Here is a 27,704-nt window from a genome sequence, read left to right as displayed (position 1 = left end):
TGGCTAGGTCCCCACTTCTGCCCTCTCAACAAACACATGATGAGATGATAGGTACAGCGCTGCTGTCCAGGGAAAGCTCGGCTATTACTTGCCCAACTGCCAACCAAACTTGTTTATGTTTCCAAAGAAAACTCCAACCTACCTCTTTCTGAATCAGGCAAGTCAGGAGCGTGACACACCACTGTTCTCTAGAGGGTGTCCATGACGGTGAAGGTACGGTCACTTCTCAAAACATTCCAGGAGTGCTCGGGCTTCTGACTAACCAAAATATGTTGTCTTGGCTTTGTAGCCAAAGCAGATGGACCAAATCATGTCTCTGTTGTTAGGTCTCTTTCAGGAAATGAGATCATGAAATGAAATCCCTGTTGGCCTCATGGATTGCAGCTCAGAGCCCACTGACAGCTCTGTGGAGTACCAAGCCCAGGTGGCTTCTTCCCCTGACTGCTCTTTTGTTTTTAGCTTTATATGTGTGGATGTTTTGCCTGCATTTATGTTGGTGCAACAAATGTGTGTCTGGTACCTGTGGAAGCAAGAAGAAGGTGTTGGATCCCCAAAACCTGAAGTTATACATGGCTGTGAGCTGCTGTGTGGGTTCTGGGAGCCAAACTTGGATTACCAGAATGTTAATAAGTGTAGTTCTCCCAGAACAACGTGAGTTATTAGTATCATAAAGAAGCAACTAGTCATTTGAGTCTAGTCTGCCTAACCATGTACCTGGAATCTTAAGGTAAAAGACTCTATCCATCCTCTTGGCTACACAAACACACATAGAAGCCATCAATCATTTCTGTAGCACCAACAATTTCTGGTTCTGTTTCTCTACAAGCCACTGAACACCTAGACCTCTCCTGAAAAACAAAAGCCACCAGTAGGCACCCTCACACTCTCTCTCCCCTCTCTCCTCTCTCCCCTCTCTTCCCTCTTCCCTCTCCTCTCTCCTATCTCTCCTCCTCTCTCCTCTCTCCCCCCCTTCCCTTTCCTCTCTTTCCTCTCTTCCCTGCCATGCAGAAGACCGATTCTATGTGCAGCCTGGAAGTGACCCCCATACTGCCCTGGGAGGGAAGAAATGAAACCACAGGCAGGCATTGGGTAAACAGCAACTCCAGGAACTGGCTGCTCTTCACAGGCTGTATTTTATCTCCTTGACCTTGAACAGTAAGTTCTTCAGACCTAGGTCTTGGGAGTGAGGGAATTCTGTCCTAGAATAGAGGAACCGGCTCAAACAAAGGCCCTCATCTTCAGAGTTGGTCCCTCTGACCTCTAAAATGTGGCCAAATATCTGCCAGCCTTTTCCCCTTGAACCTGATGCTGGGACTAGTTGTTTTTTTCTGCCTGGTCTCTGAACTTTCCTGCTTCATGCCGTGCTCCGTGGAACCTTAGACGGTTCCACTTATTAGAATGGGGTGAAACACCTATACTGTCCTCAAACGATTGCTATCGCTATTAATAAAAGCCATAGCCTCTCAGTTACCCTGGGCCAGCCTAGACCTTCATCAAGCGACTGAGACGATTTCCCCAGAGCATCTTCTAGAGCCTCTTCCCAGCCGGTCCTGGCTGTACAGCCCCACAGCCCCGCCCGCTGGGAACGACTAAATTAGCTGTGCGATTGCGGCAAGAATGCGGCGCTCAGGCACCTGATCACTCGCGGTGGCTCCCAGTCTCGGTGTCCCGCTTTGGACAGAGCGCCTGGGCCACCCGAACCTACATACGAGCGGCGGAGGGAGACACGGGGCACGCACACCCCTCAAGCGCACGCACACTTACTTTTCCCATTTTACCGGGGCAGGCGAAGTTGAGACGCAGGACTTTCCCGCGCTGGACAGGGCGTGGCCGTATTGGCCTGGCCCTGCCCCCCCGTTCGGCCCCGCCCCCCCAGGTTGATGGCAGCAGCAGCTGGGACAGCAGCGGATCCGGCAGGCAGCTGAGAGCCGCAGGCAGCGGCCGGAACGCGCGACCCAGTGCCCGGCCCCGGACACGCCCGCGTACCCCGGCCCACTCCACAGAGGAGTCGCCGCGAGAGCACCCCCGCCCGGCTTAGGACCAGGTACCCTCCTCCCCGCCCCCGCCCCCTCAGCCAACGGAGCGGGCGGGGTCTCTGGAGGGGGCAGAGGTCTGCGCCCCCCCTTCCCCGCCGCTAAATTCGGTCCGGCAGGGCGGACTTGGTGTCTATATTTGGCCGGACAAGCAGCTAGCGAGGAGACACCTAGTCTCACAAGAACTCACTGCCAGAGCAGGAGGCTAGAGGAGGGTGCGGGTAGGCCGGGCTTTAGGCCTGGGGCTGCAGGAGCGGTTTGAAGGGCACAGGGATGCCCGGGCTGGGGAGGGCCAGGAAACAGTTGGCCTCTGGGAGAGCCTGGTGTGCCCCCTTGGGAAAAGTGGCATAACTAAGGTCTTGGCTCCAGAAAAAAGGACCTCACCTCCTCACTGGTACACATCTGGTCCTTGCGGTCCTTGCCGATGGGATCAAGGACCGCCACTCTCAGCAGAACCTACTAGAAGCCCCAGTGCAGGCACAGGCAACACACTAAGAAAAAAAAAAAAAAAAAAAAAACAGGCTAAAGTATGATACTCATGTCACTTGACCATAATCGGGCTTCTCAGAGAAGCCTGGGCATGGTGAAATGGACGGAAGGGAGAGCCACCTTATACTGCCCACTCCCGCACATCCCAACCCCCCACCACAGGAGGAAACAGTGGCTGAAACAGGCTAACCAGAGGAACGAATGTTTCTCTTGGCAAATTTGTAGAAAAAGACACATGTGCCTGAACTCTGCCAGAGATGAGAATTTGGGATCTTGAGGGCGGGAGTCCTAGCCCCACAGCTAACCTTGAACTAAGGTCCAGTGACTACCAGAGAGTATGTTGAGTAGTGTGTCTCTAGGAGGGATAAACACTTGCAAAAAAGTGCTCATCCATGGCCAGCAGCAGGAGGAGACCCACTGATAGTGCTCCCCAAAACATTCTGTTCCACAGCAAGCTTCAGTCCTGTCAGCCTCCATTACCCCTAGCCTGTGTGTCTAAATGGCCAGACTCCCCATCCTAGCCTCTCAAACATTTGACAGGCTACAAAGATCTGCCTTCCTATCTTGATCACTTTGAAGAAAACCCTCTGCTCCTTACCAGATAATGCTCACTTCCTCCTCCCTCTCGCAGTTGGCAGGATCAAGGACCAACGCGCCTCTAGGCTCTGCATCCCAGATCTTTGCTCCAGCCATGAGCCGGAGAGTGGTTCGGCAAAGCAAGTTCCGCCATGTGTTCGGTCAGGCAGCAAAGGCCGACCAGGCCTATGAGGACATCCGGGTATCCAAGGTCACATGGGACAGCGCCTTCTGTGCCGTCAACCCCAAATTTCTAGCCATTATTGTAGAGGCTGGAGGTGGGGGTGCCTTCATTGTCCTGCCTCTGGCCAAGGTGAGGGGTGAGGGAAGGGAACCAGTTGGCTGGGACCCCTGGGCTGCCTCATTGGAATCCAGTCCTCCATCAGAAGGGCAGTCTCTGTGAATTGGCCACTCTCCCCTCCCCCTCCCTGAGCAGCTCACCCTCTAGGCCATGCAGCCCCTGTTCCCAGCAGGGACCAAGATGAGAACTAGTGGTGGAGCTGGTCAGGTGCAGAGCCAAGTAGTCAGATTCTGACCTTAGTTTTCACCAGTACAAGAGAGAGAATGTGTTAGGTTCTGGTTCTGGTACTGGGGTAGAATGAAAATTAAATGAAAGGAAAAAATACATAAAGCCAGTGTCCTCCTCTGCACACTAGGAAAAGGGGCCAAGCAGTGACTGTCACCTTCGCAGACACTTGGACATCTCCATCCCGGGGTAGAGACCCCAAAGCAGACATAGCCTTGATCTAGATACTGACCCCTAGACCTTGCTAGAGGAGGCCCCGCAGGTGGCAGGGTCAGGAAGAGGCCTGACAATAGCTGGTGACTCACTCCGGACAATGCAGACACCAGCCAGAGCCACCTCCTCCCCAGTGTGACTGCCATTCCAATGCCATTTAACCACCCCGTCTCCCAGGCTGCATGGTCTGGGCCGGTGCCAACCCTGCAGAGTCTTCACAGCTCCCAAAATCAATTGATGGAGATAAAGAAAAGTGGGCCCCCAGCCCTGGCTAAGGGGCATTAGGCACCAGGATTGCCTGCTTGTGGTTCCAGGTGTAACCAAGGGAAGGAAGGACCTGCTGTAGGAACCAGGACACCGCACTCAGGTTGCTCACTTCAGTCTCTTTAGGAGCTTCCCGCAGATCCCAACTTGGGGAACAGGCTTAAGTACAGCCTCCTCACAGGGTGTGGGGGTCCATGCCTGTGAGCCCAACATTGAGCAGACCAAGGCAAGACCAACGTAGGCTAATAAACATAATGAGACCTTATATTTAAGAACGGAAGTCCTTCTCCAAGTAGGTGTCTTTTGGAGAACACTGGGTTTAATTCAAGTCTGTGTTCTAGTGTCTTGCTGTGGGTGCTTTATTAAGTCGCCATGCCTCTCTGAATCAGATTCCCTGGTACAAATGATTTCACTCCGTGCTGTTCAGCAGAGTTCAGAGAGCAAACTGGATAAGAGGCTGAGATGTCTGCAAAAAGGAAACTAATGATACGGAATCTATGGGTCAGCAAATGCAGTGACCACTCCAAAACCACATCCAGGAGGGCCTGGGGGGGATGCAGCTCAGTAGTTTAGCAGTTGCTTAGCAAGTGCCAGGGCCATTGTGTGCACATGTGTGCATACACGCACACACACACACACACACAAAGTGGTCCCACATCTCCTTCTCTGACCCCTCCAGACAGGACGTGTGGATAAGAACTACCCACTAGTCACTGGGCACACTGGCCCTGTGCTGGACATTGACTGGTGCCCACACAATGACAACGTCATCGCCAGTGCTTCAGACGACACCACTGTCATGGTAGGAGCCAGGTGGATGCTGCCAGCTGGGTAGGGGAATAGAGAGGTGCCTCACCTGTGCTGGGGAAGGGCACCTACCCTACCCTACTCTGCCGGTTCCCGGATTATTTTTAGTTAAATACATACCCACTCCCTCCCAGAATGCACTGCCTAGAACTATTACCGTGGTCAACTTGGGGCCCTTAGAGAAGGGGTACAGCACTCTGGACTTTTTCCTGACAGAGTGAATGGGGGGGTCTCTGGAGAGCTGGCAATGCTCCCTGGTCCTGAACTGCTGCTTCTGTTCCCCGGGCACCACCACACCACTACACTCTCCTGTACTTGACACTTAGCACTCAAGAGGGCCAACAGCCCTGAGGGGGCGGAGCTATCCCCGTACCCATCTACTTGTTGCCTTTTCTTCCTACTTAGGTGTGGCAGATTCCAGACTACACCCCCGTGCGCAACATCACCGAACCTGTCATCACACTCGAGGGCCACTCCAAGCGTGTGGGCATCCTCTCTTGGCACCCCACTGCCAGGAATGTCCTGCTCAGCGCAGGTCTGGGGACATTTAAGAAGGGTCCCGACTATAGATGAGGGTGGGAGTGAGGAAGGCGGGGGCCCGGATGACCAGGCCTGTACACTCTGGACAGGTGGTGATAATGCCATCATCATCTGGAATGTGGGCACTGGGGAGATCCTGCTGAGCCTGGACGACATACACCCTGACGTCATCCACAGTGTGTGTTGGAACAGCAATGGTAGCCTGTTAGCCACTACCTGCAAGGACAAGACCCTGCGAATCATTGACCCCCGGAAGAGTCAGGTGGTTGCGGTGAGTGCCTGGCCTGACTACTCCCTAGCACCCCTTGCTCGACACCAGCTGGTAGCATCTGATACCCACTGTCATCAGAGCCTCTGGTCCCAGCTCTTACCTGTCCCATCCCTACTCCAGAGATTAGTCAAGACCCCCGCATCCCCTGAAGGCTTTACAGTCTCAACCCCTGCCCTGAGTAAGCCCCCAGACTGCAAGCCTCTGCCTGCCCCTCTTCGTTCCTCTCCCGTGCATCTCGAGCTCCCGAGGAGAGCTCCTTACCTTTAGATTGAGGGGAGAAGCTGGAAACCGCATCCTCCAACCAGAACCTGCATGAAACCTGAGCTCCGGGACCCTCTCCTCTCAGATAGCCAACGCCATCTTCCAGGGTCAGGGGCCTGAACTCGGACTGACCCCCTTCGCACCCATTGACCCACTGGGTGGGGATGAAACAATCCTCAAGCTTTGCATGCCCCTGGGAGGGCAATGGCCCTGTCCCCCTGTCCTGGCCAGCCTCTGTCTAACCTGGGGTGTTGGGGTTGGGGATGTGCATGTTTGCGTGGAGCACAGGCGTGGCGCGGCTGGGAGCAGCGAGGGGCGGTTGGGTGGGCGGGTACTCTAACCCACTAACCCTGCGAGCAGGAGCGAGCCCGGCCTCACGAGGGCGCCCGCCCGCTGCGGGCCGTCTTCACCGCAGACGGGAAGCTGCTCAGCACCGGTTTCAGCAGGATGAGTGAGCGGCAACTCGCACTCTGGGACCCGGTAGGCCAGGCCGAGCCGGCACAATGGCTCGCTTTGCAGGATCAGCCAGGAGCACCCTCCCGAGCGGTGGCCCGGCCCAAGAGGCCCAGGCGGAGCACAGGGCTCCCTTGTGTGTAAAGCCCCACTACAACCCCAGGGAGCCAGCAGACATCGCCTGCCCCAGGGATCGATCAGCCCTTGAGAGTGCCTAAGGTCTGGGACCTGCTGAGAGCTCCGCACCTCCTGCTTGGTCCCCGCCCTGATAAGTCTCCAGGCCAGGATCCTGCCACAGACCTCTGTGAAACTTCATTCTTAGGACCCTTCCCCCGCCCACCCCACACTCAGGTTGGCAAGGTGGTTGCTCAGATCTCCATCTTCCCCAACGCAGGCAGTAGGGTGATGCTCCTCCCTTCTCCCCCCACCACCAGGAGAGGTTTGCAGCCCACGAGGGGATGAGGCCCATGCGGGCTGTCTTCACGCGTCTGGGTCATATCTTCACCACGGGATTCACCCGCATGAGCCAGCGAGAGCTAGGCCTGTGGGACCCGGTAACACAGTTGGAGGCTTGGGGTGTGTGCCCCGGGGGCTGGCATCACGGGCGAGGGGCCAGACGCCCCGCACCCGCAGGGTATTCCCATTCTGACAGGGCTGAAGGTTGCTGCCACCTCACACACCCGACACTGTCCAGTTTTTTTGCGTCGCCTGAAGGAGCTCGCGCTGGCGCCCCCTCCTGGTGATGCCTAGTCCCTGGGGGTGGTTTGCTGTGACTGCATGCAACCGCACAGGGTATACTTGTGCCAGGGAAACGGAATGAGAAAGTCTAGAAGAGAGCCTTTGGGTCTCACCAGATCTGCCTTGGGAATGCATGGGATTGGGAGTGGGCATAAAGTGAAGTCTCAAGCAGCTCGGGAGGGTGAACAGGGTTGGTCACTCTTTCTGTGCTTGGCAGAACAACTTTGAAGAACCGGTGGCCCTGCAGGAGATGGACACAAGCAATGGAGTGCTCTTGCCATTCTATGACCCCGACTCCAGCATTGTCTACTTGTGTGGCAAGGTGTTGGAGGCTGGGTGGGAAGGACCACGGCTGGGATGGAGATGAGGGCCCTGTCTGTCCATGCCTCTCAATTGACTGGTTTTGCAGGGTGACAGTAGCATTCGGTACTTTGAAATTACGGACGAACCACCCTTTGTGCATTATCTGAACACTTTCAGCAGCAAAGAGCCGCAGCGGGGCATGGGTTTCATGCCCAAGAGGGGACTGGATGTCAGCAAGTGTGAAATTGCCAGGTCAGCACTTCAGTCCTTTCTATCCTCCTGCCCCTCTTGCTCATGTCAGCTCTTGCTCTCCAGGTCTTCCCCTAACTGAGCTGCCCTTTGGAAAAGAGAAGGGAGCCACACTGGACTTTTTCAGTGACTGTCCTGGCACCCACTAGCCTGGCATTCCACCCAAGGTGTTTTACCCCAAAACTGATAATGCGTGCAAAGTTCAGTGTACACGGTAGTTACTTGGGTAGTTACTCAGCGTATTGGCTTCCAGTGGCTTTAAAAAGAACAGGGAGACAGCAAGAGCGTTGAATTCCCCTTCCTCATAGGTTCTACAAGTTACATGAACGAAAGTGTGAACCCATCGTCATGACCGTACCTCGAAAGGTGAGGAAGGAGAGGAGTTCGGCAAGGAGGTTGGTTGGAAAGCATCAAAGGCAGCCATCCGGTCGGTGCCCAGCTCACACCGGCCCTCTTGTCCACTCTATCCCTCAGTCGGACCTGTTCCAGGACGACCTATACCCAGATACGCCCGGCCCTGAGCCAGCCCTGGAAGCAGATGAGTGGCTATCGGGTCAGGATGCAGAACCTGTACTAATTTCGCTGAAAGAAGGATATGTACCCCCCAAACACCGCGAGCTCCGGATCACCAAGCGCAACATCCTAGATGCGCGTCCGCCTGCCGGTCCCCGGCGCAGCCAGTCAGCCAGCGACTCCCCCTTGTCGGTAAGCTCTCAGATCTGACCCGCTCTACCCTATCTCTGCCCGCTGCCTCCTACTCTCTGCCATGGTCTTCTCCGTCCTCCGTGTATCAGCAGCAGCACACCCTGGAGACACTGCTGGAGGAGATGAAGGCCCTTCGCGAGCGAGTGCAAGCCCAGGAGGAACGCATTACTGCTTTGGAAAACATGCTGTGTGAGCTGGTGGATGGCACGGACTAGCCTGGCGTATTTGCTGCGAAGCTCTGCTCACTGCAGATCCGATGGAGCAGGGCGCACAGACTGGCATCGCCGGCCTTTGGTCTGGAACTCCGTACCCTGCTTCCTGGGCTTGGGGTTAGGGGTGAGACCAGAAAAGAAACTCCATCCCTCGCGAAAGGCGGGGACATGGGGATCTTAAGTGGCAAGGACTGAGCTACATACTAGGCCCCGACTTTAGACTTTACAGGATTAGGCCTAGAGGGAGCCTGGGATAATGCCGGCTTTAGTAAAGGTGCTTAGTGGTGAGGTGGTGTTCCTTGTCCCTTACCCTGGGCAGGGGAAATGCTTAGCGTTAGTGCGCTGCCTGGGGCTGACCTCACGTGGATCTCAACATGTATCCCCAGAGTCTCAGGAAAATCCCCTCATTTCTCCTAATAAGCTCATTGATTTCCTTCACAGTATGTGGGGGCAGATGGGCAGCACCCCATTTCTATTGCTGGCAAAGCCTGACCCACTGGCTTCATCCATCCCATCCATGGCACAGGGCTCTCCTCTTTTCCCACTTCCAAAGATGGCAGCTTCTTGGAGACAGACATAACCCCACCAGAGAAATCTCAGGAGAACTGGCATAAGGTCTCTCTCTCTCTCTCTCTCTCTCTCTCTCTCTCTCTCTCTCTCTTTCTCTCTCTCTCATACACACACACACACTGCCTCCAGCACTCTACTGAATCTATAAAAAATACTGAGGCATAATTAATGAAATGATTTACTAAGTACAAGTCTGTGCCTCCTGCATGGACGGCTCCCCCCCCCCTTTCCCTTTTTGGAATCCTGGGGAACCCAGCAAATGCAAGCTGGGCTGAGGACCCGCCAGGCAGCCTCTTACCCTAGGTCAGCCATCTTTGCATTGAGGTTCCAAAGACCCCCACCTCCCACCCACCGGAGGCACTCCTCCCCTAATAAAGTTAGGTAGAAAAGCATCTGGTTTGAAACCTCTTTATTTGTGCCTCAGAATCAGTCTGGTGCCCCTGGCATCAGGGAAGGGACTGGGAAGAACAGCTTTACTTTGTTGCTCTTTCTTTGCCCCCCTTTTGTGCCCCTTCTGAGCCCCTGGCATAGAAGCCAGCAAGAAGGTGGCCCCAAGACAAGGGTGTGCATGGGCCCCTGCCCAGGGAGGGGGGGACTGTGCTTCTTTAGGTGGGTAGGGCGGAACAGGGAGAGCCGGGGTTAGCACCATTGGATAAAGGGTGTTATTCAGCCCCTGCATGGGGGCAAGAGGGGTGCACAACCACAGAGGGCTAGCAGCAGCTGGTAGGAACGGGTGGGTGGTGATATTGGTGCCAGGGCCCTGATCAATGCCTTTGTGTCGGATCTAGTGCTTGCCCCCAAGCCAATATGCTGCCCCCACTCCCCAAGGCACCATGAGGGAATCAGGCCTTGTCCAGACTAGGGGGCACCTTAGACACACTCCCTGATCACAATAAAAAACGTGCTACGGGCATGAGGACTCCAATTTCTGGCTGCCTAAGGAGAAGCTGGGACCACCCTGAGACACAGGACAGGTGTGGGAGCTTTGTGGGAGCTGGGGGAGCTGGGCACCCCGCTAAGTGCACTTGACGCTGAAATGCCGGGGTGAGGAGAGGCTGGGCCCTTGATGTGCTGGTTTGTGTCTGGGACAAAGCAGCGACACAGCACACAGGGCAATCAGCTGCCTCCCAGGGGTGAAGAGCTGAGATGCGAAGGCTTCAGGGGCAGTGTCCTGGAGAGGGGTCAGTGAGCAAGAAGGAGGACCAGCCAGAAGGAGCACGGGCACGGGACAGGGACAATGCTCCTCTCAAGGATTCATTTCCTTTTCAATACCACCTGTCTCCGCCCCTGGACAGACCCAAGTCCAGAGAAGCAGATTAGGGGGTCACCGCACAGCAAAGCGGGGAGAACAGCCATGCCTCTAGGGCTCTGGCTTAGAGAGTTACTCCACGCCTGTATCAAACCCCTGGCATCTCAAGCCTGGTGCACCCCTACACCCCCGATGTGATGGCTCCAAACTCCTGCAGCAGCACGGCAGGTGCGCAGACCCGGGTCCTGCGTGGAGTGAGCGAGGGTCCCAGCAGAGGGCGCTACTGTTCGGTCAGCGAGAGCCGCAGGATGCGCTCCAACTCTTCCTCCTCCTGGCGTGCTCGCCTCCGTCTCTCCTCCTGCTCCTGCGCAGACAACTCCATAGCCAGCCGCAGCTGCTCGTCGTAGCTCCGAAACAGGTGGCTGCTGGAGCTGGGACCCGGGCTGGGCCGAGGGCTGGGCACTGGTGCCGGGGGCACGGGCTGGCGCTGCGGCGTGGGTGGGGCGCTCCTGGGGGTGGGGAGGATTTGTCGAGCGCTCCCCGCTCCCGGCACACCTGGGACACCTGCTCGTAAGTGGGGCAGGAGACATCGTGGAGGCCCCAGGGCTGGGCAGACTTGCCACCCTTCTAGGGGAGGCCATGAGTCTCACTGGGCTGTCCTGGCCCCACCCGGTGATGGAAGATCCCAGGTCCCGCCAACCTGTCTGTTGAGGGTCTGAACGTCCTGGGAGTTAGGTCCCTGCTTTCTGCACATGCCTGGAACACTGGCCACCCACCCTGTGCCAGGAAAGGGGTTTGGCAGAAGCCATCTTGATAACGGGTTTTTGATACCAGATGGAGCCCTGCTGTAGGCACTGAGGGTTCTCTGGGCCTAGCAGGGTTCCGGTGTGCTGTGCAGTCTGACAGGTTAGTGGGAGTCTCTGTGCATGTGGGTTGGGGGTAGGAGAGGGAATAGGCACCTGAGTTCTCTTCTACCTCATGGGCACTGACCTGTCCTGTCGGCGGCCTTCACAGGACATGGGGTGGGTGCCTGGCTTGCTGTTGGTTAGCGCCTCCCAAATGGTGACCTGGAGGGAGCGGACTGTTAGCTGAGCTCACCTGCACTTGGAATGGCTTGGAGTGGCATCAGGAACACACCTGGTCATACTCACTGCCTGCCTCAAGCAGGCTCTGCTGGATGGCAAACTGCAGCAGGTCATCATCTTCATCACGAGTCGCAGCCTCTCGCTGGCCACCCAGCACGCTGTAGCCACGGGGGGCCTCGAACAATGCAGGTGAGATCTCACAGCCGCGGCAGGAGGCTGGGGGCGTGGGCCAGGGGTCAGGTGTGGGCTGGGCTCACCCCTGGGTGTCAGGGAGGGAACAGCCTAGCTGTGAGAAGACGGGGCCCTGTGGGGAGTGGAGAGTCTCACTGGTAGAGCTGGAGCTGCTGACGCTGGAGGAGTCGCTGCCAGGGGACGGTGTCTCGCTGCTGGGGCTGCCTCGCACTGAGGGCACTGGCTCATCGCAGCCGTTGAGGTTCCCGAAGGTGATGCGGGCGTTGAGAATGTGAAAGACGGGGATTTCTGAGGACAAGGAAGCCATAAAGCACCAGCCCCTCATACCTCAGACCCACTGCCCAGATTTCCTCTAAACCTTACCCTCCCAAAGTGACTGAGGAGAAATTGGGGGAAGGGGACGCTCACCAATCTTGACTGGGAAGCCAGGAGGCAGGCGCAATGTGATGAAGTCCCGGAGCTTGGCGAAAAGTGCATTGCTGACAGCCATGAGGTCAATGATGGGAGCCACCTGCTCACACAGGGACAGGGGATGCTCCTCACACAGCCACAGCTTGGCCTTGAACCTGGTCCCCCAGATCCCAAGGTGTAAGGGAAGCTGTAGGAAGCCATGGCCTCCTAGCACCTCTTAGACCCTTCCCCTGCCCATCCCTCCCCAGAAGAGCAGGGGCCTCACTTCTGTGTCTTGGTGGTCAGTTCCATGGGACGACCCATGTCCCGGTTGCCAAGCTCAAAGTTGGGGTTGAAGTATTCCTCCGCAGTGATGGCAGTGGGGTTGGCTTGGCTCAGGGTCTGAGTGATCAGGGTCTGTACCGCACGGAGGGAGGCTTTAGCCCGATTCCAGGCCAGGGGTTGGTGACACAGTCCCTCATCCCTCCCCCCCTCCAGCATGGAGCTGACACCGGCTTGGGAGTAGGAAGCCCATGTAGGTCACGTATGCGTAGGTCATATACGCAGTTGCCACCAAACCTCTTAAGCCACACCCACACCCTTCAAAACAGTAACGCCCCTGACACACACTCACCCCATTTTGGGGGCCCCCGTGCTGCTCGGCAATTCCCAAGAAAGACTGCAGAGGTGTCTTACAACCTAGAAGAAACGTGGGGCCTCAGGACACTGCAGCCACACACACATGGATGCCTCATGCCTAAGGCAAGGGTGCAGGCAGCTCTTGCACCTCACGATCCTAGCTACTTCCACCTAAAGTGATGAGGACTCACCAGGACCCACTGCAAGCTTGGGCGAAATGAAAGGGCCCCTAAGCCAGACGTGGTGGGTGGCCCTTTGATACCAGCACTTAGGAGGCAGAAAGGCAAGTGGGTACCTGTGAGTTGGAGGCTAGCCTGGTCTACATCGAGAATTTGGGGCCAGTACTACAAGTGACACTCTGTCTCCCTAAATTAATAAATAGAATAAATAAAAGCACTTAAAGCTCAGAGAAAACTTCCCAAAGTGCCCCTCTCCAGGCTGGTGATCTTGGATAGCAAACCGCCTGTCTTCTTTTGGGGAGTACGTGGGAGTGGCTCCTTTAGGCGCCTGGTTAATGACTTCATTGTCTTCTCAGACAAGCAGAAATCACACGTCTCCACTTGAGACAGGTTAGATGGTGCCCAGTGAATGTGCGTGACATAAGCAAGCACACAGACTCAGTGGCAAGGCTTTGAATCAGATGCCTAGATGAACCTATAAATGGCATGCGTGACATTTTTCTCCTAAGTGCAACACAGACATTAGTAATCAATCACTGAACCCAAATGAGCCCTAGGAACCTTTGCAGTATGGCAGGCACCTATCTGAGTTGACATCAATTTGCCTGACTGAGCCGTCCTGGCACTGGGCGGCCAGAGCATGCTATTGGGAGCACCCTCCCTCCAACCGGCGGTCCCGCCCATCTACAGCGTCTCCCCCATTTAAAAGTCTCAAGCTCGTTACCTTTGGCCTTGCCTTTGTGTTGTTCTGAAAGATGCTCTGTCCGAGTCCGGGTGATGAGCTCCACGTTGGAGGCCCCATACACCTGAGAAGAGACAGGGAGGGGTGGGGACGGCCTGGTGCTACTCAAGGGAATGCTAAGCACTCCCTGCAATAGAAACCTTGGCGGGGATCTTTGCCCCGTCTCTAGGCAGGTGGGCAAGTAAATATAGCCAATTATTTCACTTATTCATTCAACAAACTTTTTAGTGATATTTGAATTCAGGGCCTGTCATGGGCAAGCGTTCTTCTCCCCCAGCTGCAGCCCCACTCTAGGTGAGCAAACTTTCGGAGGAGCAGTTAGAGACCAGCCACTGAGGTCGGCATCAGGGACACAATGAATAAACCTGACACCATCCCTGCTCCTTTGAGAGTCACACTCTAGTTGGAAGACAAGAAAATGTGTAGTCATAAAACAGAGATGTAGGCCCTGGTGGGGGCACCCAAGGCCCCTTATCTGAGCATCTAGAACCGGGGAGGGCTTCCCGAAGGAGACAACATGTACGGAGCCTTAAAGTCTTCGTCAGCACCTTCATTCATTGAATGCTGGGGAGGCGGGGCCCCACAGCGGCAGTTTTTTGACCCCCAGCTCTGCTATGTAGAAATGCGCATGGCTCCTGCAGTGTCTCTGCTAGACCAATGGACACCGCAACCCTCATCTGTAGGCCAGAAGAAATGGCCCGGCAAGCCTACTTAGTGGGGTACTAGGAGTGCCATGGGGGGGCTCAGTAAACATCTGTAAGGTGGGGTGAGAGCACCGGCCCGTTGTGAGGACGCCGGCCGTGACTGTCCTAAGGACTCCACAGAGGCCCACAGTGGGACTCTAGTAGTGTAGCTAGGTAAATGTTAGAATACAGCAGCTATTTCTCACCGTATCTAGGGCAACAGCTGAATGTATTAGTGTTTGGGGAAGGTACCTAGACCTTAAAGAGGCCACAGTAGAGCACAGTGATTGTTTCCCATCCTATTTTCTATCTATAAATGACTTTGGTCATAAGACTATCCAGGCACACTTGAATTATTGGGCACTGCAAACACCACACAATAATCACTAAAGGTTGCAGGGCTGTGATGGTTTCCTTCAGAGAAAATATAAAGTAGATCAAAGGGGCTTTGGTTTCAGGAACTTGTATCCCAAACAGAGCCTTTGTGTACAATCAATAAATTTGCTTCTGAACCGAGGTTCAAGGTTCTGTTCACAGAAACTGTTCCTCCTCGCTGCCAGAGAGCCTAAAATTACATTCTGGGGAGACTCTCTGTTTTTGAGTGGTTCATGCAACACAGAACATCCCAAAATGCCCCTCTGCAGGAGGGACTATTGATCCCATGCCTTTCTCCATGCGGCATTGCCTCCGTGCCCACAATGCCAAAGAGGGTGGGTTGGGGGCGCTCTGTTGAGCATGGCCGAGCTCCGGGACCCAGAGCTGTCCCCTCACCTTGGCTTCATACCCATTCACCATCTCTGTCTTCTCGCTGCGCCAGCCCAGAATGCCAGTCTTGTTCCTGGGGAGGTAGAGTGGTCCAGGTGAAATGGCCGCCCATCAGGCTAGCTTCAGGCTAGCCACGCTGCACCAACTCACCTCTCAAAGGAGATGTTCTTGGTGTCAAGCTGTGTGGTGACAACTGGTGCAGTGAGCCGGCTCAGCACTTGCTCCTCAGTGGGTTGGGCAGCAGCCAGCAGCAGTTCCCGATCCTGCCCGGCCAGGGCCAGCGTCTCCATGTATACCACACGGCGGTCATGGTCTATCTCCATGACCACGGCACTTGTGTCTGCCGCCAGGGAACAGCACAGAGGTCAGGGTGGCCGGGGGCTGTCTGCCGTCTCCCACCCTGCCCTATTTACTACCAGACTGACCTTGACCCCTGAAGACAAAGCTGCGATTGCCTCTCTGCCAGGTCATATGGTCAAAGCCCAGAAGTGTGGTATCTACCCTCAGGTTCTGCCCACTCTTCCACACTTTGTAGGTGTCACTAGGGCAGATCTTGGATACCAGAGGCACTGGGTAGAAGTGAAGGTCAGAAGGGGCTTCAGTTCCCTGGGCCAGCCCAGGGCACAGAACTGAGTTGATAGCACAGCCAGAAAGACTAGGGAGCTTGCAAGGGAGGAAGAAGCCCTTCCTTCAGCCCCGTCCCCCGTGGAGAGTTGAGTGATCTGAGGTTGGGCACAGGGATAGCTCACACACCACTGTCTCTGATACCTGTGTATTCATTCACCCACTCAGCCTCTCACCCACGCTTTCAACAGGTATTTACTGAACACCACATCCACGCCAGGCACTGTCCCAGTCACTGGAGGTACAACACCGGACAAGGTAAGACTTTTGCCTGCTGGACTTTACCTTAGAGCAAATGACAGGCAAATCATTACAGAGGAATAGAGATGATGATAATAGCAACAAGATAGCAGCTGAGGCAGTCTGCAAAGACCTGGCTGGAAGTTGGCATTGATCTGAGGCTAAGTGAGAAGGGACCCCATGAAGAGCATGGAGCCACACTCTGGCAGGGGACAGTGAACTCAGAGTCCCCAGATCAGATTCAGCCCCTCTTACCCCAGCTGGTGAACTCCCATTTCATCTCCACGTAGAAATCCTGGGCCTGGAGGGAGACAAAGAAAAGGGCTGAGCGGGCACTAGAATCAGATGCTGGGCCGCAGTGGGCAGGAGGAAGCTGGATCTCACCTTCCGGAGCTTCTCCAGGAGCATGGGGATGCCTGCCAGTCGCTTCACTACCCGCTGGTAGTCTCGGTACCGCAGCACCAGCTGCACCAGCTCCAGGTCCCTGGTGCTCACAGCCTCCTGTAGCACTGGGGGCGGGGAAGCCATGTCACAGGGTGAGACTCTCCGGCCCACTCCAGGACACTGGCTGAAGGACTAAGATGACAAGGGTGCCCACCTGTCCAACCACTGCGATTCTCCCTGCCCACATCTGCGCCGTGTGCCAAGAGCACACGGGCACATTCCAGGTGCCCCAGCGTGGTGGCCAGGTGCAGGGGAGTCCGACCACGGGGATCCAGTTGTTCAATGTCCACCTGTGGAAGAAGTTGAGATGGAGCCCTGGTCACTTCGGAAGCACCTGACACGGGTCTAACGGCAGCTAAACTGGCAGCAGGTCTCTGGCTGTCACCTGTTCTAACTCACAAGGCCATGACAGAGACCATCTTGATGAGTGTGGCCCTGTGAATGGAGGAGGGCAAAGGAGACAGGGGAAAAAGAACTCTGGGAGGGGAAAGCAAGGACCTTCCTTCCTGTCTGCTAGGCCTCCAGCTAGAGTTATGTCCTTCAAGGCATCATGGGCCACCTGTGGAATCTAAGGCGGAGTGAACAGTGGTCCATCCAAAGAGGCTGTTAGCCAAGGAGGATGCCTAAGGCTAAGCAGGTCAAGTGGTGTCAAGAAGCGCCACAACCACTGAGTAACTGTTGGCAAATGGGTACGACAATACCCACATAGCAGGTGGTGCACACACCCACAATCCCAGCAATGAGAAGGCTGAAGCAGGAGGATGGTGGTGAGTCCAAGGTTAACCTGCGCTACACAGGGAGCCGGCCCATGTGTTCCCTCCCCTGCCCCCACCGCCCAGATACATTGGCTATGATGAAAGAGCATGCTCAAGCCCAACTTCAGAGCCCTCAGGTAGTGACATTTTTGCATCAATCCTGTGATTTCAGGAATGATACTCCACTACATGCAATTGTACTGTGTTGTGAAAAGCATATATGTTAAACATAAATATTTAAGCGTATCTCAGGAGTCTGAACTTCTGGCTAAACTCAGTGACTCTACCATATATACATGTTAATGCCTTTCCAAACCCTATTAAAGAGTGTCTCTCCCAAGTAAGAGGAGGTAACAAAAACTATACTGAAATGGATGGGATTGCTATCACTTCAAAATATAGGAAGCAATTGTTCTTAAACCGATGTCTCCAACTGGTATCCCTGACTGTGGTTTCCCGGGCCTTCCACCTGGAGGAACACGCTGACTGCTATTCAGAGAGGGGAACCATCAGCGGACTTGGAGTTGTGGGGACAGGCGGGACGAGGAAAGCGGAGCAGGAAGAGGAGGGGAAGGGAGGGCTGCTCCTCTGCACAGGGTCCCTTCGAGTCTTTACTGATCACCATGTGCGCACAGTAAAATTCAACAGGATTGGGAAAAACAGAGAAGTAGACAGACAGACAGCCCTCACAGCTCACCAAGGGCAGACACTCACACTCAAGATGCTAAGAAGAATTCTGGATCCACCTCTATTTAGCAGACCCCAACAGTGCTGCACCTTCCCAGCAGGGCTAAACTAGCCTAGAGAAGAGGCTCACCCGAGCCAATCAACTAGATTAAGAGTTGGCATCCAAAAGCTCATGGACAAATAATTTAATTAATTTGTTCAAAGGAAGCTAATCCTCTTTAAAGGAAGATGAAGTTCAGATGTTTCATATGTATCTACAAGGTCCAACATCCAGTCATACCACTAGGCGGGACGTGAAGCTGGACCTGTCATCCCAGCAGTCAGGAGGCTGAGGTGCAAAGGCAGCTTGGACCACGCAGTGAGAGTGTCTCCAAAACCACCCACCCATGCTTCCAGTGTGTCTTACTTTCTGTTGAGCGCACTTCTTCCTCTGAGCCCTCATACTAAAGCCTACAGCCAATACCTTTATTAAAGCCAGACTGGATGTCATTAAGAAGACAACCGCCCTTCAAAACTACTGTGCATGTCACAAGCAGGGAGACATGGTCTGTAACACAGAGGAAGAACATGCAACAGAAACACCAAGAAAGTAAAGACAGTGATGCAGATGCTCAGCCAGGCGGTGGTGGCGCATGCCTTTAATCCCCAGCACTTCGGAGGCAGAGGCAGGGGGATCTCTGTAAGTTCGAGGTCAGCCTGGTCTACAAGAGCTAGTTCCAGGACAGGCTCCAAAGCTACAGGGAAATCCTGTCTCGGGGAAAAGAGTGATACAATATGGTCAAAGTTTGCGATTTCGGGAGGCTTCTTTTGTTAGTTTTTTTGTTTGTCTGTTTGGTTGGTTGGTTTGGTTTGGTTTTGGTTTTGGTTTTTGAGTCAGGGTTTCTCTGTATAACAGTCCTGGCTGTCCTGGAACTCACTCTGTAGACCATGCTGGCCTCAGACTCAGAAATCTGCCTGCCTCTGCTTCCCAAATGCTGGGATTAAAGGCATATGCCACCACATCTGGTCTTTTGTTGGTTTTTTAATGAGCTCTTGATATGAAGCCCAAACTGGCATTGAGAGGGCTCTCCCTCCCCTCCTGAGTTGGCTGTTGTTATTGTGGGAGGGAGGAGTTGTGGGAGGGACAGGGTCTTGGCTGGCCTTGAACTCAGAGAGAGCTGAGGCTGGCACTGAATCCTTGTTTCCTCACCTCAGCCTCCCAAAGTGCTGGGATTGTGGGTACGCACTACCACACCCAGCTTGACGTCTAGAATTAAAGGCTTGCTCTACTATGCCCAGCGGTAAATTTTTGTCTTAACTCACCCATTTTTGCGGCAATTTGTTGTGGAAATGAGTACTGTGAAAGCCTACAGAACCAAGAAACACAACACCCCATAAAAAGTCGATGCCAGGCCCCTCATCATGAGACGCTGGGAAGGTGCTAAGAAAGCCCTAGGAGCACAGAAGGGAAGGAGACCAGTATCAGTGGGACAAACAGAAAACACCTGACTTCTCATGACAGCTGATTCAAGCCCTGAGCCAGCATGATGAACCCTTTTGGTACTGGGGTGCAGGGAAGGAAGGGTCGGTGCGAGAAGACTCTTCCAAAACGAAGGGGACATAGAGACTGTGGTGAGCCACAGCTAAGAGAACACAATGCCAAAGGCGTGTGGAAAATGGTCAGGTGGGAAGAAAACAACACCAGATGGAGACTTGGATCCACACAAAGAAACCGAGAATGCCAAAAATGTTAAATTTGCAAGTATAAGAATGTCAGTAAAATATTTAAAACCCACAAGAATAAGAAGAAGAGATGTCAGCAGATGAAGATTTTCAACACGTCTTCAGAGGATGGAAAGTGCCCAAGGAAGGCTACTGATTTAGTGAAGCAGGGAAAGCCAGGACCCACTCGGTGGCGGGGGAGGGGCAGAGCAGCAGCTGGTCACCCCAAGATCACCAGCATGGGGTGTGCTAGACTCTCCAAGGATGAGGTTACGGAGTGCAACCCTGGCGACCAGTGCGAGCAATCCCTTGCACTGGATACCATGGTTGTGCTTTGTCCCCCTCCATCCAGGTGGGGTACTTATTTCTTCCTTGGAGGAAGTGAAGACTGGAATAACCTCTGGATAGAGGTATCTGGGGTTCCCAGGATGGATCCGTAGCTTCTACGGTTGTGCTATGTGTCAGTGAGCTCTAGGCCACATTCCCCCACATGTCCCTAGAGCCACAAGGAACTGGACACTGGAGACAAAGTGTGTACCATGAAATCAACCAAACAGACAATGGGACAGTATGAACAGGAGGAAACTGTCTCTGTGGGGAGTGAAAGGAACTTGGGGGTATAGGAGTGGGGCAGCAATTTGTATCCTCAGAGGACATGAAAAGTTTACTGAGTTCTCAGCCTGAGACCCTGGCTTCCTGTCACCGTGCCTTTTCCCACCCCGACGCTCACTCTAGAAGCATCTTCCAGGAGTATCTTCCTTGCCTTTCCTGGCTTGCTCCCTTTCTGCACAGCTGCCCTGGGCTCACGTCAGTGGACAGCGCCCACTTCACTGCACTTTCAGGTTAAAACAAATGGCACTGGCAGGTGGCAAGGCGCTCTGCAAGTAAGGGCACCTGCTGCCACCAGGCCTGGTCACCCAAGGCTGAGAGAAGTGACTTTCAAAACTGTCCTCTGACCTCAACCTGTGCACAGTGGTGTGCTCATGCCTCCCCCAACACACACACACACACACACACACACACACAAAACAAACTTTTAAAAGCAAAAACCCTTGCCTGCCCCCTACTCCAGTATTCAGGTAAGGCTTAGAGCAGGAAAAGCAGGAAAAGCACTGAGCCTCCAGAACACCCTGTAGCTCCCCCTTTCCCTCACCCTCCACGTCTACCCTATTCCCATGATCTGTGGGTTCAACCTTCAAAGCTGACCTGAAGGCCCTGGAAGTTCCCACCTCAAGCTACCACGCTGCTCCCAATCACCCATGTGTGACTGTCCCCCTTACAGCTCACAGCACCTCTCTCGTGTCCCCACACGACCAAGCTAAACTGAACTTGGGAGAGCGAGAGATGGTTCAGTGGTTAAGAGCTCACTTACTTCCCAGCACCCATATGCTATGGTGCCTCACAACAACCCAACAGCTCCAGTTCTGGGGATCTGATGCCCTCTTCTGACCTCTGAGGGCCCCAGGCCTGCATTCGATACACATACAGGCCTGCAGGCAAAACACTCACACACATAAGATGAGACAAATAAATCTAAAATAAAGAAATAAATGAAATGAACTCAGGGCTTGATACACTTTGGCACTAATCTCTCCAGAGGTTTTTTTGTTTTTTTCTTTGTTGTGTTCGCTTTGTCTTTTGTTTTTTATTGTGTTCATCTAGAAGCCTACCCTGGACTTATCTTGAAACTCATTTACTCCACCTACCTACACTATCTGTCACCTTAGAAATGATCCCTTGGATAGCCTAGCACTGTGATTTTTACCCCCAAAAGTTCATGTGCTGGAAGCCTGCTCCTTCCTGGTAGAGCAGGATAAAAAGGCTGTGGATCTATAGAAGCTGGGGCCCATAGGGGGGTGACTGAGGCAAGGCCAGCACCAGAGCAGGTCAGGTCGGGGGGGGGGGGGCTGGATCAGCTCCCACAGTGAGTTCAACTTCCTGGCTCTTTGCCTTGCCCCATCCGATGCTCCTTCCGGATGGGCTAATTTATTCACCGCCCTGTGACACAGCCAGGTAGGTGGTCCTAGCCAGATGCTGCTGCTGCTTCGTGTTCTTTGAACTCTCTCCACTCGGACCTTTCCAGTCCCCAGAATCGTGAGCCACTCGGGCTACCTCAACCTCTTTTTCTTGTAGTTTTCAGTTATGCTGGAGGGTTTGGTTTGGTTTGATGGTATGGGGGATCAAGCCCAGGGTGTGTCTTGCTGTCTGCTAAGCAAGGGCTGTACCACAGGGCCACATCCCAGCCCACCAGGAAATCTGTTACAGCAACACAAACTGAGTGTCTATGGAACCTTTCTTTCCGCCTTCAGGCTGCCACCCAAATGTCACCTCCTTATATTAGATGTTCTGACAACCAACCTGAGGTGACAGCTGTCCCTTATCCTGTTTCAGATCTCTGCCAACATCCTTCACTTTTTCAGTTTCCCTGATTGGGCCTATTATGTTCACCAATGGCTTCCCAGACCCTGGGCAGCACCTGGCATGTAACCAGGGGTTACACGTTTGTTAAATAAAGCTATAGATGACTACACTGAGGGTCAGGAGAAGGTTTGAGAAAAAAAAAGTGTATAAAAGTATAAGCATGAGATCTAGTTTTTGGAGTGGTTCATAATTATAGAGGTTAGTATCGGGGAAGAGCTCAATGAGGGAGTGAGGTGGGGAGGGAAGAATGGGAGGTATTTCCTTAGAAACCCAGGAGCTGGAGAGACAGCTCAGTGGTTGGTGCTGCTGTTCCACCATGAGGACGAGCATCCGCATCAGGCGGCTCACAAACACCTGTAACTCCAGCTCCAGAGGATCTGATGTGTCTCCTGGCTTCTCACAGATGCACAGACACACACAAATAAAAACAAATCTTTTTCTTTCTTCTTTCTTCTTTTTAGTAGAGTTGTAGACCAGGTATACTGGCACTGGTGCATACAAAAACACAGACACACATCACAACACTGCTTCAAAACACAAACTGGGCCAGGAGTTTACACCTGTGCTCTGACGCGCACTCGCGTTTGCGGGCACTCTGCACACACACAAATGAGTGTAATAACGTTTTTTCTTTTTCTCTGGTTTTTCATTTTTATGTGTCTGGGTGTTTTGCCTACATGGATGTCTGGGCACCAAGTGCATGCCTGGTGCCTGAGGAAGCCAGAGAAGGGCACTGGGTCCCAGGAATTGGAGCTATTGATGGATTTATGGTGATGCGCTGCCATGTGGGTTTTCCTCTAACTGAACCCAGGTCCTCCACAAGAGCAGCAAGTGTTCTCAGTCACAGAGCTATCTCTCCTGCTTAATAATAACTGCTTTTCAAAAGAATGAAAATCTTTAAAATAATGGTTTGTTTTTGTGGCGATTTCTCACGTGGCCTAGGTTGGCCTCGAGTGTGTGGTGGTCCTCCTGCCGTGACTCTCGTGCCAGGGTCACAGCGAGAGCTACCACACCCCATTACATCAGGTTTTTAAACAAACTGGCAGTTCTTTACTTTTAAATGCATTGGGAGCCTCAAGAACAAGTGGCCTTGCCCCTCTGGGCCCCTGAGCTCTGAGGAGTCCCAAAGCACTTTGTGCCAGCTCCTACAGAGAAGGGGGAGTGAATTTACTGTCCAGGGTGGGCTGGACGCCCCCGGTCCTGACCTAAGTGGGGTTCTGAGCCATGAGGTAGAAATGAAAGAGCCACAGACCCTGGGCCAGCTGAGAAAGTCAGGGTGTGGCCTTTAGGCCTGTGGATGACCAGCAGGTAAAGTGAATCAAGTTTGATAGCCAGGTTCCACATGGCGTAAGGGAGAAACAACCCTAGCCTCCACACCACCTGCACTATGGCTTGCGCGCATGCACACACACATACACAATAAATACATATGTTAAATAAAAAAAGAAGCAGCCTTCCCCCAGAGTTTGAGGTGAGCTGCTGAGTGTTCCCAGCTCCGCCCTAGATGCCACCGCTGCTGATGCTGCTACTGAAGCTAACAAGGCCCTAGGGAACTGGTAGGCACCCTGCCTGGCCCCAGAGCTCCTGTGGGCCTCAGCTCCCAGCTCTAGAGGCTAGCCCTCCTGCAAGATGGATGCCTTTCCCACCCCAGCTCCTCAAGACTGCTCCCAGCATCTGCCCTCAGGCAACCCTGAGTCTCATGTGGACCCCATGCGCCTGTCCAGGCCCCCAGAGAGTTCCTTCCCACTCATCCAGAACAGGACCTACAGCGCAACTGGCAGGCCCTGGGCCCAGGTGGGAGAATTCATTAACTTCCTCAGCAAAAGGGCACAGCTGTTGGTTTAATTGCTGCAATGAAAAGGTTTCCATGAAACCCAACACCGGCCCTCCCCACACAGAGAGAGTAGAGACTCTTGAACCTCTGCAGGCTCAGAGGGAATCAAAGCTGGAGTCTTTAGGGTTTAAGTCTTTAGGGAGCTGGGGCTCCCTGGGCAGAAGCCTCCCTGCCTCCCCTCTGTGCCCCTGCATGCACAGGTTCCAGAAGAAAGCATGCCCACCCGACCTACCCAGTGGTCCCTGCGCAGGCACAGGTGTGCCTAGCTGCCCTCCGGCTCTGCAGGAGTTCACTTGTGTACCATGTGCTTGGTAGCGGCTCGCTCGGTCTAAATGTTCAGGCGCACTGCAGGGGGTTTTCAAACTCTTTTATCACGGACAGAACTATTTGTCAGGTAAAGCCTTAAAAGCACTTGCCAAATATAAGGTAAGTCTGGGTACTGAAGAAGGTGGGAGATCACGGAGCCTTGGCCACTTGGCCTCTTCTCCTTCCCTGGCCACCCTCTCCTCCTTCCTGGCCTAGGGAAGATGGCTGGAGTCTGAGTTAGTCATTGCTTCAGAAAGCTGCTGCCACCTAACAAGGGTGCCGGTCAGGCACGCCTACGCTTTCTCGAGGGTGGGAGGGTGAAGGGTGTTTCCCCAGGCCACATGGGGCAGCACAGCTGACTCTCCTCCATCCTTTCATCCCTGTGTGGCCCTTCCACCCCAGAATTCATTGATTTGTTTGTCTGTGTGTTTTTGAGATTTGTGATTCTCTCTGCTGAACTTTCTAGCTTCCTAACTGGTGTTACCCCCACACCCAGGACTACAGAGTGAGGGAAGGGACTAGGTGCCCCCCCCCCCCAGGGTTCCCAATATAACTGGTACTTCTAACAGCCTCACCAAGCTCTGGGTGGGAAAGCAGAGTGGAAAAAACTGGAAAGGAGGACCAAGGCAGAGGCAGCCCCAAGAAATAGCAATGCTTCCCAAGGACCCCTTCAGAGTCCTCGCTGTTCATGGCCATCCCCGCCCCCTCACCCTGAGGGAACACATGATTCCAGAACCTGGGCCGTGCCAGGCAAGGAAGAAGTGACATACATTGCTTTCCACCACCGTCCCTCCTGCCTGGCAGGACACCTGACAACCACACCACTTTCAGGCTCCAGCGAGGCTCCTTCCTTGCACCTCTTAACTGTTCACCATTCCCAGAAGAGCCCCCCCCCCAGTGGCTGAGCCACTCTGAAAGCTCTGTTCAACCCAATTCAGCCAGTCAGCAACGTCAGGCCTGCCCACGGGAGGCCTCTGCAGGCTTTTGTTGGAGCAAAGCAGAGGCAGCTATGCCAAGGAAGGACCAGGGAGTCCCAGCTGCCAAGGAAAGCCTGGCGGTTTTCTACAGTGGCTTGTGCCAGGAGCCTTAGAGGTCAGGGACCCCCAGCACACACCATCTGGGATGCTAAGTGTCTGCAGGAGTGCTGTCATGATGTCTGGTGGCTCAGTGCCAGGACTGTCTCCTGAGAAGACATCCTAATGCCCCAAAGATGAGATAGCGAGCATTAGAATGTAAGTGTCACCCTGTATCAGCTTTGGGGTTGGGTACAGCCAGGGACTCTCTCACCGAGGCTAACTGGTATGTTGCTTCCTGGTACTCAGGAGAATACCTGCTTGAACTCCTCTTGGATGAACAAGGGTTAATGTCACTGGTGCCCCATATTCTCCTGGCTTGAATCAAGAACAGGCAGGCAGGTTTCCATTTCAATGAGACATTGACTCACCAGATTCAGAATGGGCTGAACAGGGTACCTAGCCACTATGCATCCTGAGCATGAGAAGAACATTCTCAACAGTCCTGGCGACCAGACAGACCTACAGCAGCTGAGGCTCCCCAGCAAGATGGCTGACTTGAGGTCTGTCAACAAAGGCCTGGATGAAAAGGCCCTCTTCTGAGACATTCCACTTCTTTCTAGTTTTAGGAAGAGGACCACCCACACCCTTCAGTTAAGGGAGTAGAGCTGAGACATTCTGGGGATTCAGTTCCTAGCCTTCTAACAATCCCTAGATCTTTGGGATCTCAGGCAAGGAAAGTGGAGAAGAGCCAGAGAGGATGGGATTGGATCTTTACGGCCTGTGTTCAGCACACTGTAATCCCAGAACTAAGTCTCCTCCGGGCCAGGCATGGGTACCTTGTATTTGCTTCCCAGGCTCTCTGACCTTCTGTCTTTTTTTGTTTTTTTTTTTTTGTTTTTCGAGACAGGGTTTCTCTGTGGTTCTGGAGCCTGTCCTGGAACTAGCTCTTGTAGACCAGGCTGGTCTCGAACTCACAGAGATCCACCTGCCTCTGCCTCCCAAGTGCTGGGATTAAAGGCGTGCGCCACCACCGCCCGGCTGACCTTCTGTCTTTATGAAGCTTTTATGACAGATAAACTAACTTGGAGACAGCTTGTGGAAACAGACAGCCCAGCCCAGAGGCTTGCAGATCATTGGATTCTGAAATGGGAGTGCAATGCAGAGCTGAATGCTGTACTGATCCAGATCTCAGAGGGAACATCAGACAGTCTGATGTCCAGCCTTAGGCGTCATGACTGAGGAAGTGGGCTCACAGTCCCTAAGTCTCAGACCCTAAGGAACCCAGGGCAGCCTGGGCCCAGCTCTGCCCACCGCTTTCCCTGGGTTGCATCATGACTGCTTTGCAAGTTGCCTGAGTGGCAAGGACAGAACTGAAGACTATTAGTGTCCTATGCCTGCCTTTGTCCTGAATAATGACTAAGAAATGCCACCATTCCCCGGTCTTTCTGCTTGTTTTGGTTTTCGGATACAGTATCTCACTATGTTGCAACTACGAGGTTGCTCTCAGACATGAAATAAGACCAGGCTGACCTTAAACTTGTGGCAATCCTCCTGCCTCTGCCTCCCCACTGCTGAGACTATAGGCATGCAACACCACTTCAGGCTCCCGGTCTTCTTTGAGGTCACTGCCCAGCCCAAGGCTGACCCACAGGTATCTCTGATTAGGAGAAAGCAGGGAACCTATATTCTGTGCAGACCCTCAAGGCATTCCTGTGGCCCCCTCCTTCCTCCTCGGTAAAAAGGTAGGCTCTAGCACTAAAAGACAGGAGAGCGTTTTTTCAGCACCTGGACAAGACCCTTTCCTCACAGGGTCTTCCCCCACTTCTGGCTCCGGAGCCTAGGCCTGGAACTGAAGCATCCGTAGATTTCGTCCACTCTAAGCAAACAGGGACCTCATTCACCAGGAAGTGAGAGGGCACTGGGTGGGGCTGGGATGGCTGAGAGTGCCACAGCGCTTGTTCCCCGATCTTGTGTGGGCCCCCTCCCCACGCAGGCCTTTCTTATCTCTGCACACTCACACGGGGATGTCGTGCCTCGTCCGAGTGGAGTGGACTCTCCCACTACACGGAGCACGGATAGAACCGACAGCCCCTCCCTGTAGTCCCTTAAAGCCCCGACGGAGGACAGCACAGGGTCCCCCCTACACCAGTCTCAGAGGGCCCGGAACGTGTGGACCACCAGTCCTGGAACCAGGGGTGCATGCGGGGACCGCTCCCATCACCCTCGTCAGGTCAACAAGCACAAAAGCCGCGGCTGCAAACAAAGAAGCGCTGCAAACTAGCAGGGGAGGCGGGACAGGCGGCGCCGCGCCCCCTCCCCACGCCGCGCGGGCGTGCCGGGCCGTGGTCCCCGACGGCGCTCCTACCTGGCCGGCGCAGACCTCCTTCTCCAGCTCGCGGTGGCGGTTGTGCCACACGAGGAAGTGCAGCGGGTACTTGCCCTCGGGCCCCTTCCTGGCGGAGGCGTTGGCGGGGATCATCGCCCGCTCCTCATGCCGGGGCCGCGGCGCCCGGCCCGCGGGGAGGGACGGCGCGGGAGCCGG

General features: G+C 54.2%; 2 protein-coding genes across 13 annotated transcripts; one reads left to right on the top strand and one right to left on the bottom strand.

Moving 5' to 3' along the window:
• Positions 1-1,649: 1,649 nt before the first annotated feature.
• Coro6 (coronin 6) lies at positions 1,650-9,731 on the top strand. 9 transcript variants are annotated; one of them, XM_026780241.1, is made up of 12 exons: positions 1,651-2,044; positions 3,154-3,411; positions 4,781-4,903; positions 5,314-5,443; positions 5,538-5,719; positions 6,341-6,460; positions 6,868-6,987; positions 7,389-7,493; positions 7,581-7,726; positions 8,032-8,089; positions 8,198-8,428; positions 8,521-9,731. In XM_026780241.1, the coding sequence occupies exons 2-12, from the start codon at positions 3,214-3,216 to the stop codon at positions 8,641-8,643; spliced, it is 1,536 nt and encodes a 511-aa protein (XP_026636042.1). In that variant the 5' UTR covers positions 1,651-2,044; positions 3,154-3,213; the 3' UTR covers positions 8,644-9,731. The 9 variants fall into 9 exon arrangements, with proteins under 9 accessions (XP_026636044.1, XP_026636042.1, XP_026636041.1 ...); XM_026780240.1 differs by having other exon boundaries at positions 8,518-9,731; XM_026780243.1 differs by lacking the exon at positions 4,781-4,903 and having other exon boundaries at positions 1,650-2,044; positions 8,518-9,731.
• Ankrd13b (ankyrin repeat domain 13B) lies at positions 9,605-27,698 on the bottom strand. 4 transcript variants are annotated; one of them, XM_013347333.2, is made up of 16 exons: positions 27,528-27,698; positions 16,597-16,732; positions 16,383-16,507; positions 16,254-16,299; positions 15,560-15,703; positions 15,285-15,474; positions 15,141-15,207; positions 13,669-13,750; positions 12,761-12,825; positions 12,413-12,543; positions 12,145-12,302; positions 11,872-12,024; positions 11,597-11,760; positions 11,450-11,526; positions 11,160-11,236; positions 10,898-10,968 (listed from the first exon to the last, which is right to left on the bottom strand). In XM_013347333.2, the coding sequence occupies exons 1-15, from the start codon at positions 27,639-27,641 to the stop codon at positions 11,191-11,193; spliced, it is 1,698 nt and encodes a 565-aa protein (XP_013202787.1). In that variant the 5' UTR covers positions 27,642-27,698; the 3' UTR covers positions 10,898-10,968; positions 11,160-11,190. The 4 variants fall into 4 exon arrangements, with proteins under 4 accessions (XP_013202786.1, XP_005349553.1, XP_013202787.1 ...); XM_026780239.1 differs by having other exon boundaries at positions 10,960-11,023; XM_013347332.2 differs by lacking the exon at positions 11,160-11,236 and having other exon boundaries at positions 9,605-11,023.
• Between the last annotated feature and the right edge of the window lie 6 nt (positions 27,699-27,704).

The sequence above is a fragment of the Microtus ochrogaster genome, chromosome 7, assembly GCF_000317375.1.
Source record: "Microtus ochrogaster isolate Prairie Vole_2 chromosome 7, MicOch1.0, whole genome shotgun sequence".
NCBI lineage: Eukaryota > Metazoa > Chordata > Mammalia > Rodentia > Cricetidae > Microtus > Microtus ochrogaster.
Note: the sequence above shows the minus strand (reverse complement) of the source record. Positions and strands in the feature narration are given on the sequence as shown.

What these genes read in the sequence shown, in the direction of transcription:
- Coro6 (XM_026780240.1), top strand. Translation starts at nt 3,214, where the DNA reads ATGAGCCGGAGAGTGGTTCGGCAAAGCAAGTTCCGCCATGTGTTCGGT. An exon ending in TTGTCCTGCCTCTGGCCAAG is followed by an intron (nt 3,412 to 4,780) that starts GTGAGGGGTGAG and finishes TGACCCCTCCAG; the next exon opens with ACAGGACGTGTGGATAAGAA. An exon ending in TTGTCTACTTGTGTGGCAAG is followed by an intron (nt 7,494 to 7,580) that starts GTGTTGGAGGCT and finishes CTGGTTTTGCAG; the next exon opens with GGTGACAGTAGCATTCGGTA.
- Ankrd13b (XM_013347332.2), bottom strand. Translation starts at nt 27,641, where the DNA reads ATGATCCCCGCCAACGCCTCCGCCAGGAAGGGGCCCGAGGGCAAGTAC. An exon ending in CTTTGTCTTCAGGGGTCAAG is followed by an intron (nt 15,475 to 15,559) that starts GTCAGTCTGGTA and finishes CCCTGGCGGCAG; the next exon opens with ACACAAGTGCCGTGGTCATG. An exon ending in ACACAAAGGCAAGGCCAAAG is followed by an intron (nt 12,826 to 13,668) that starts GTAACGAGCTTG and finishes CGTTTCTTCTAG; the next exon opens with GTTGTAAGACACCTCTGCAG.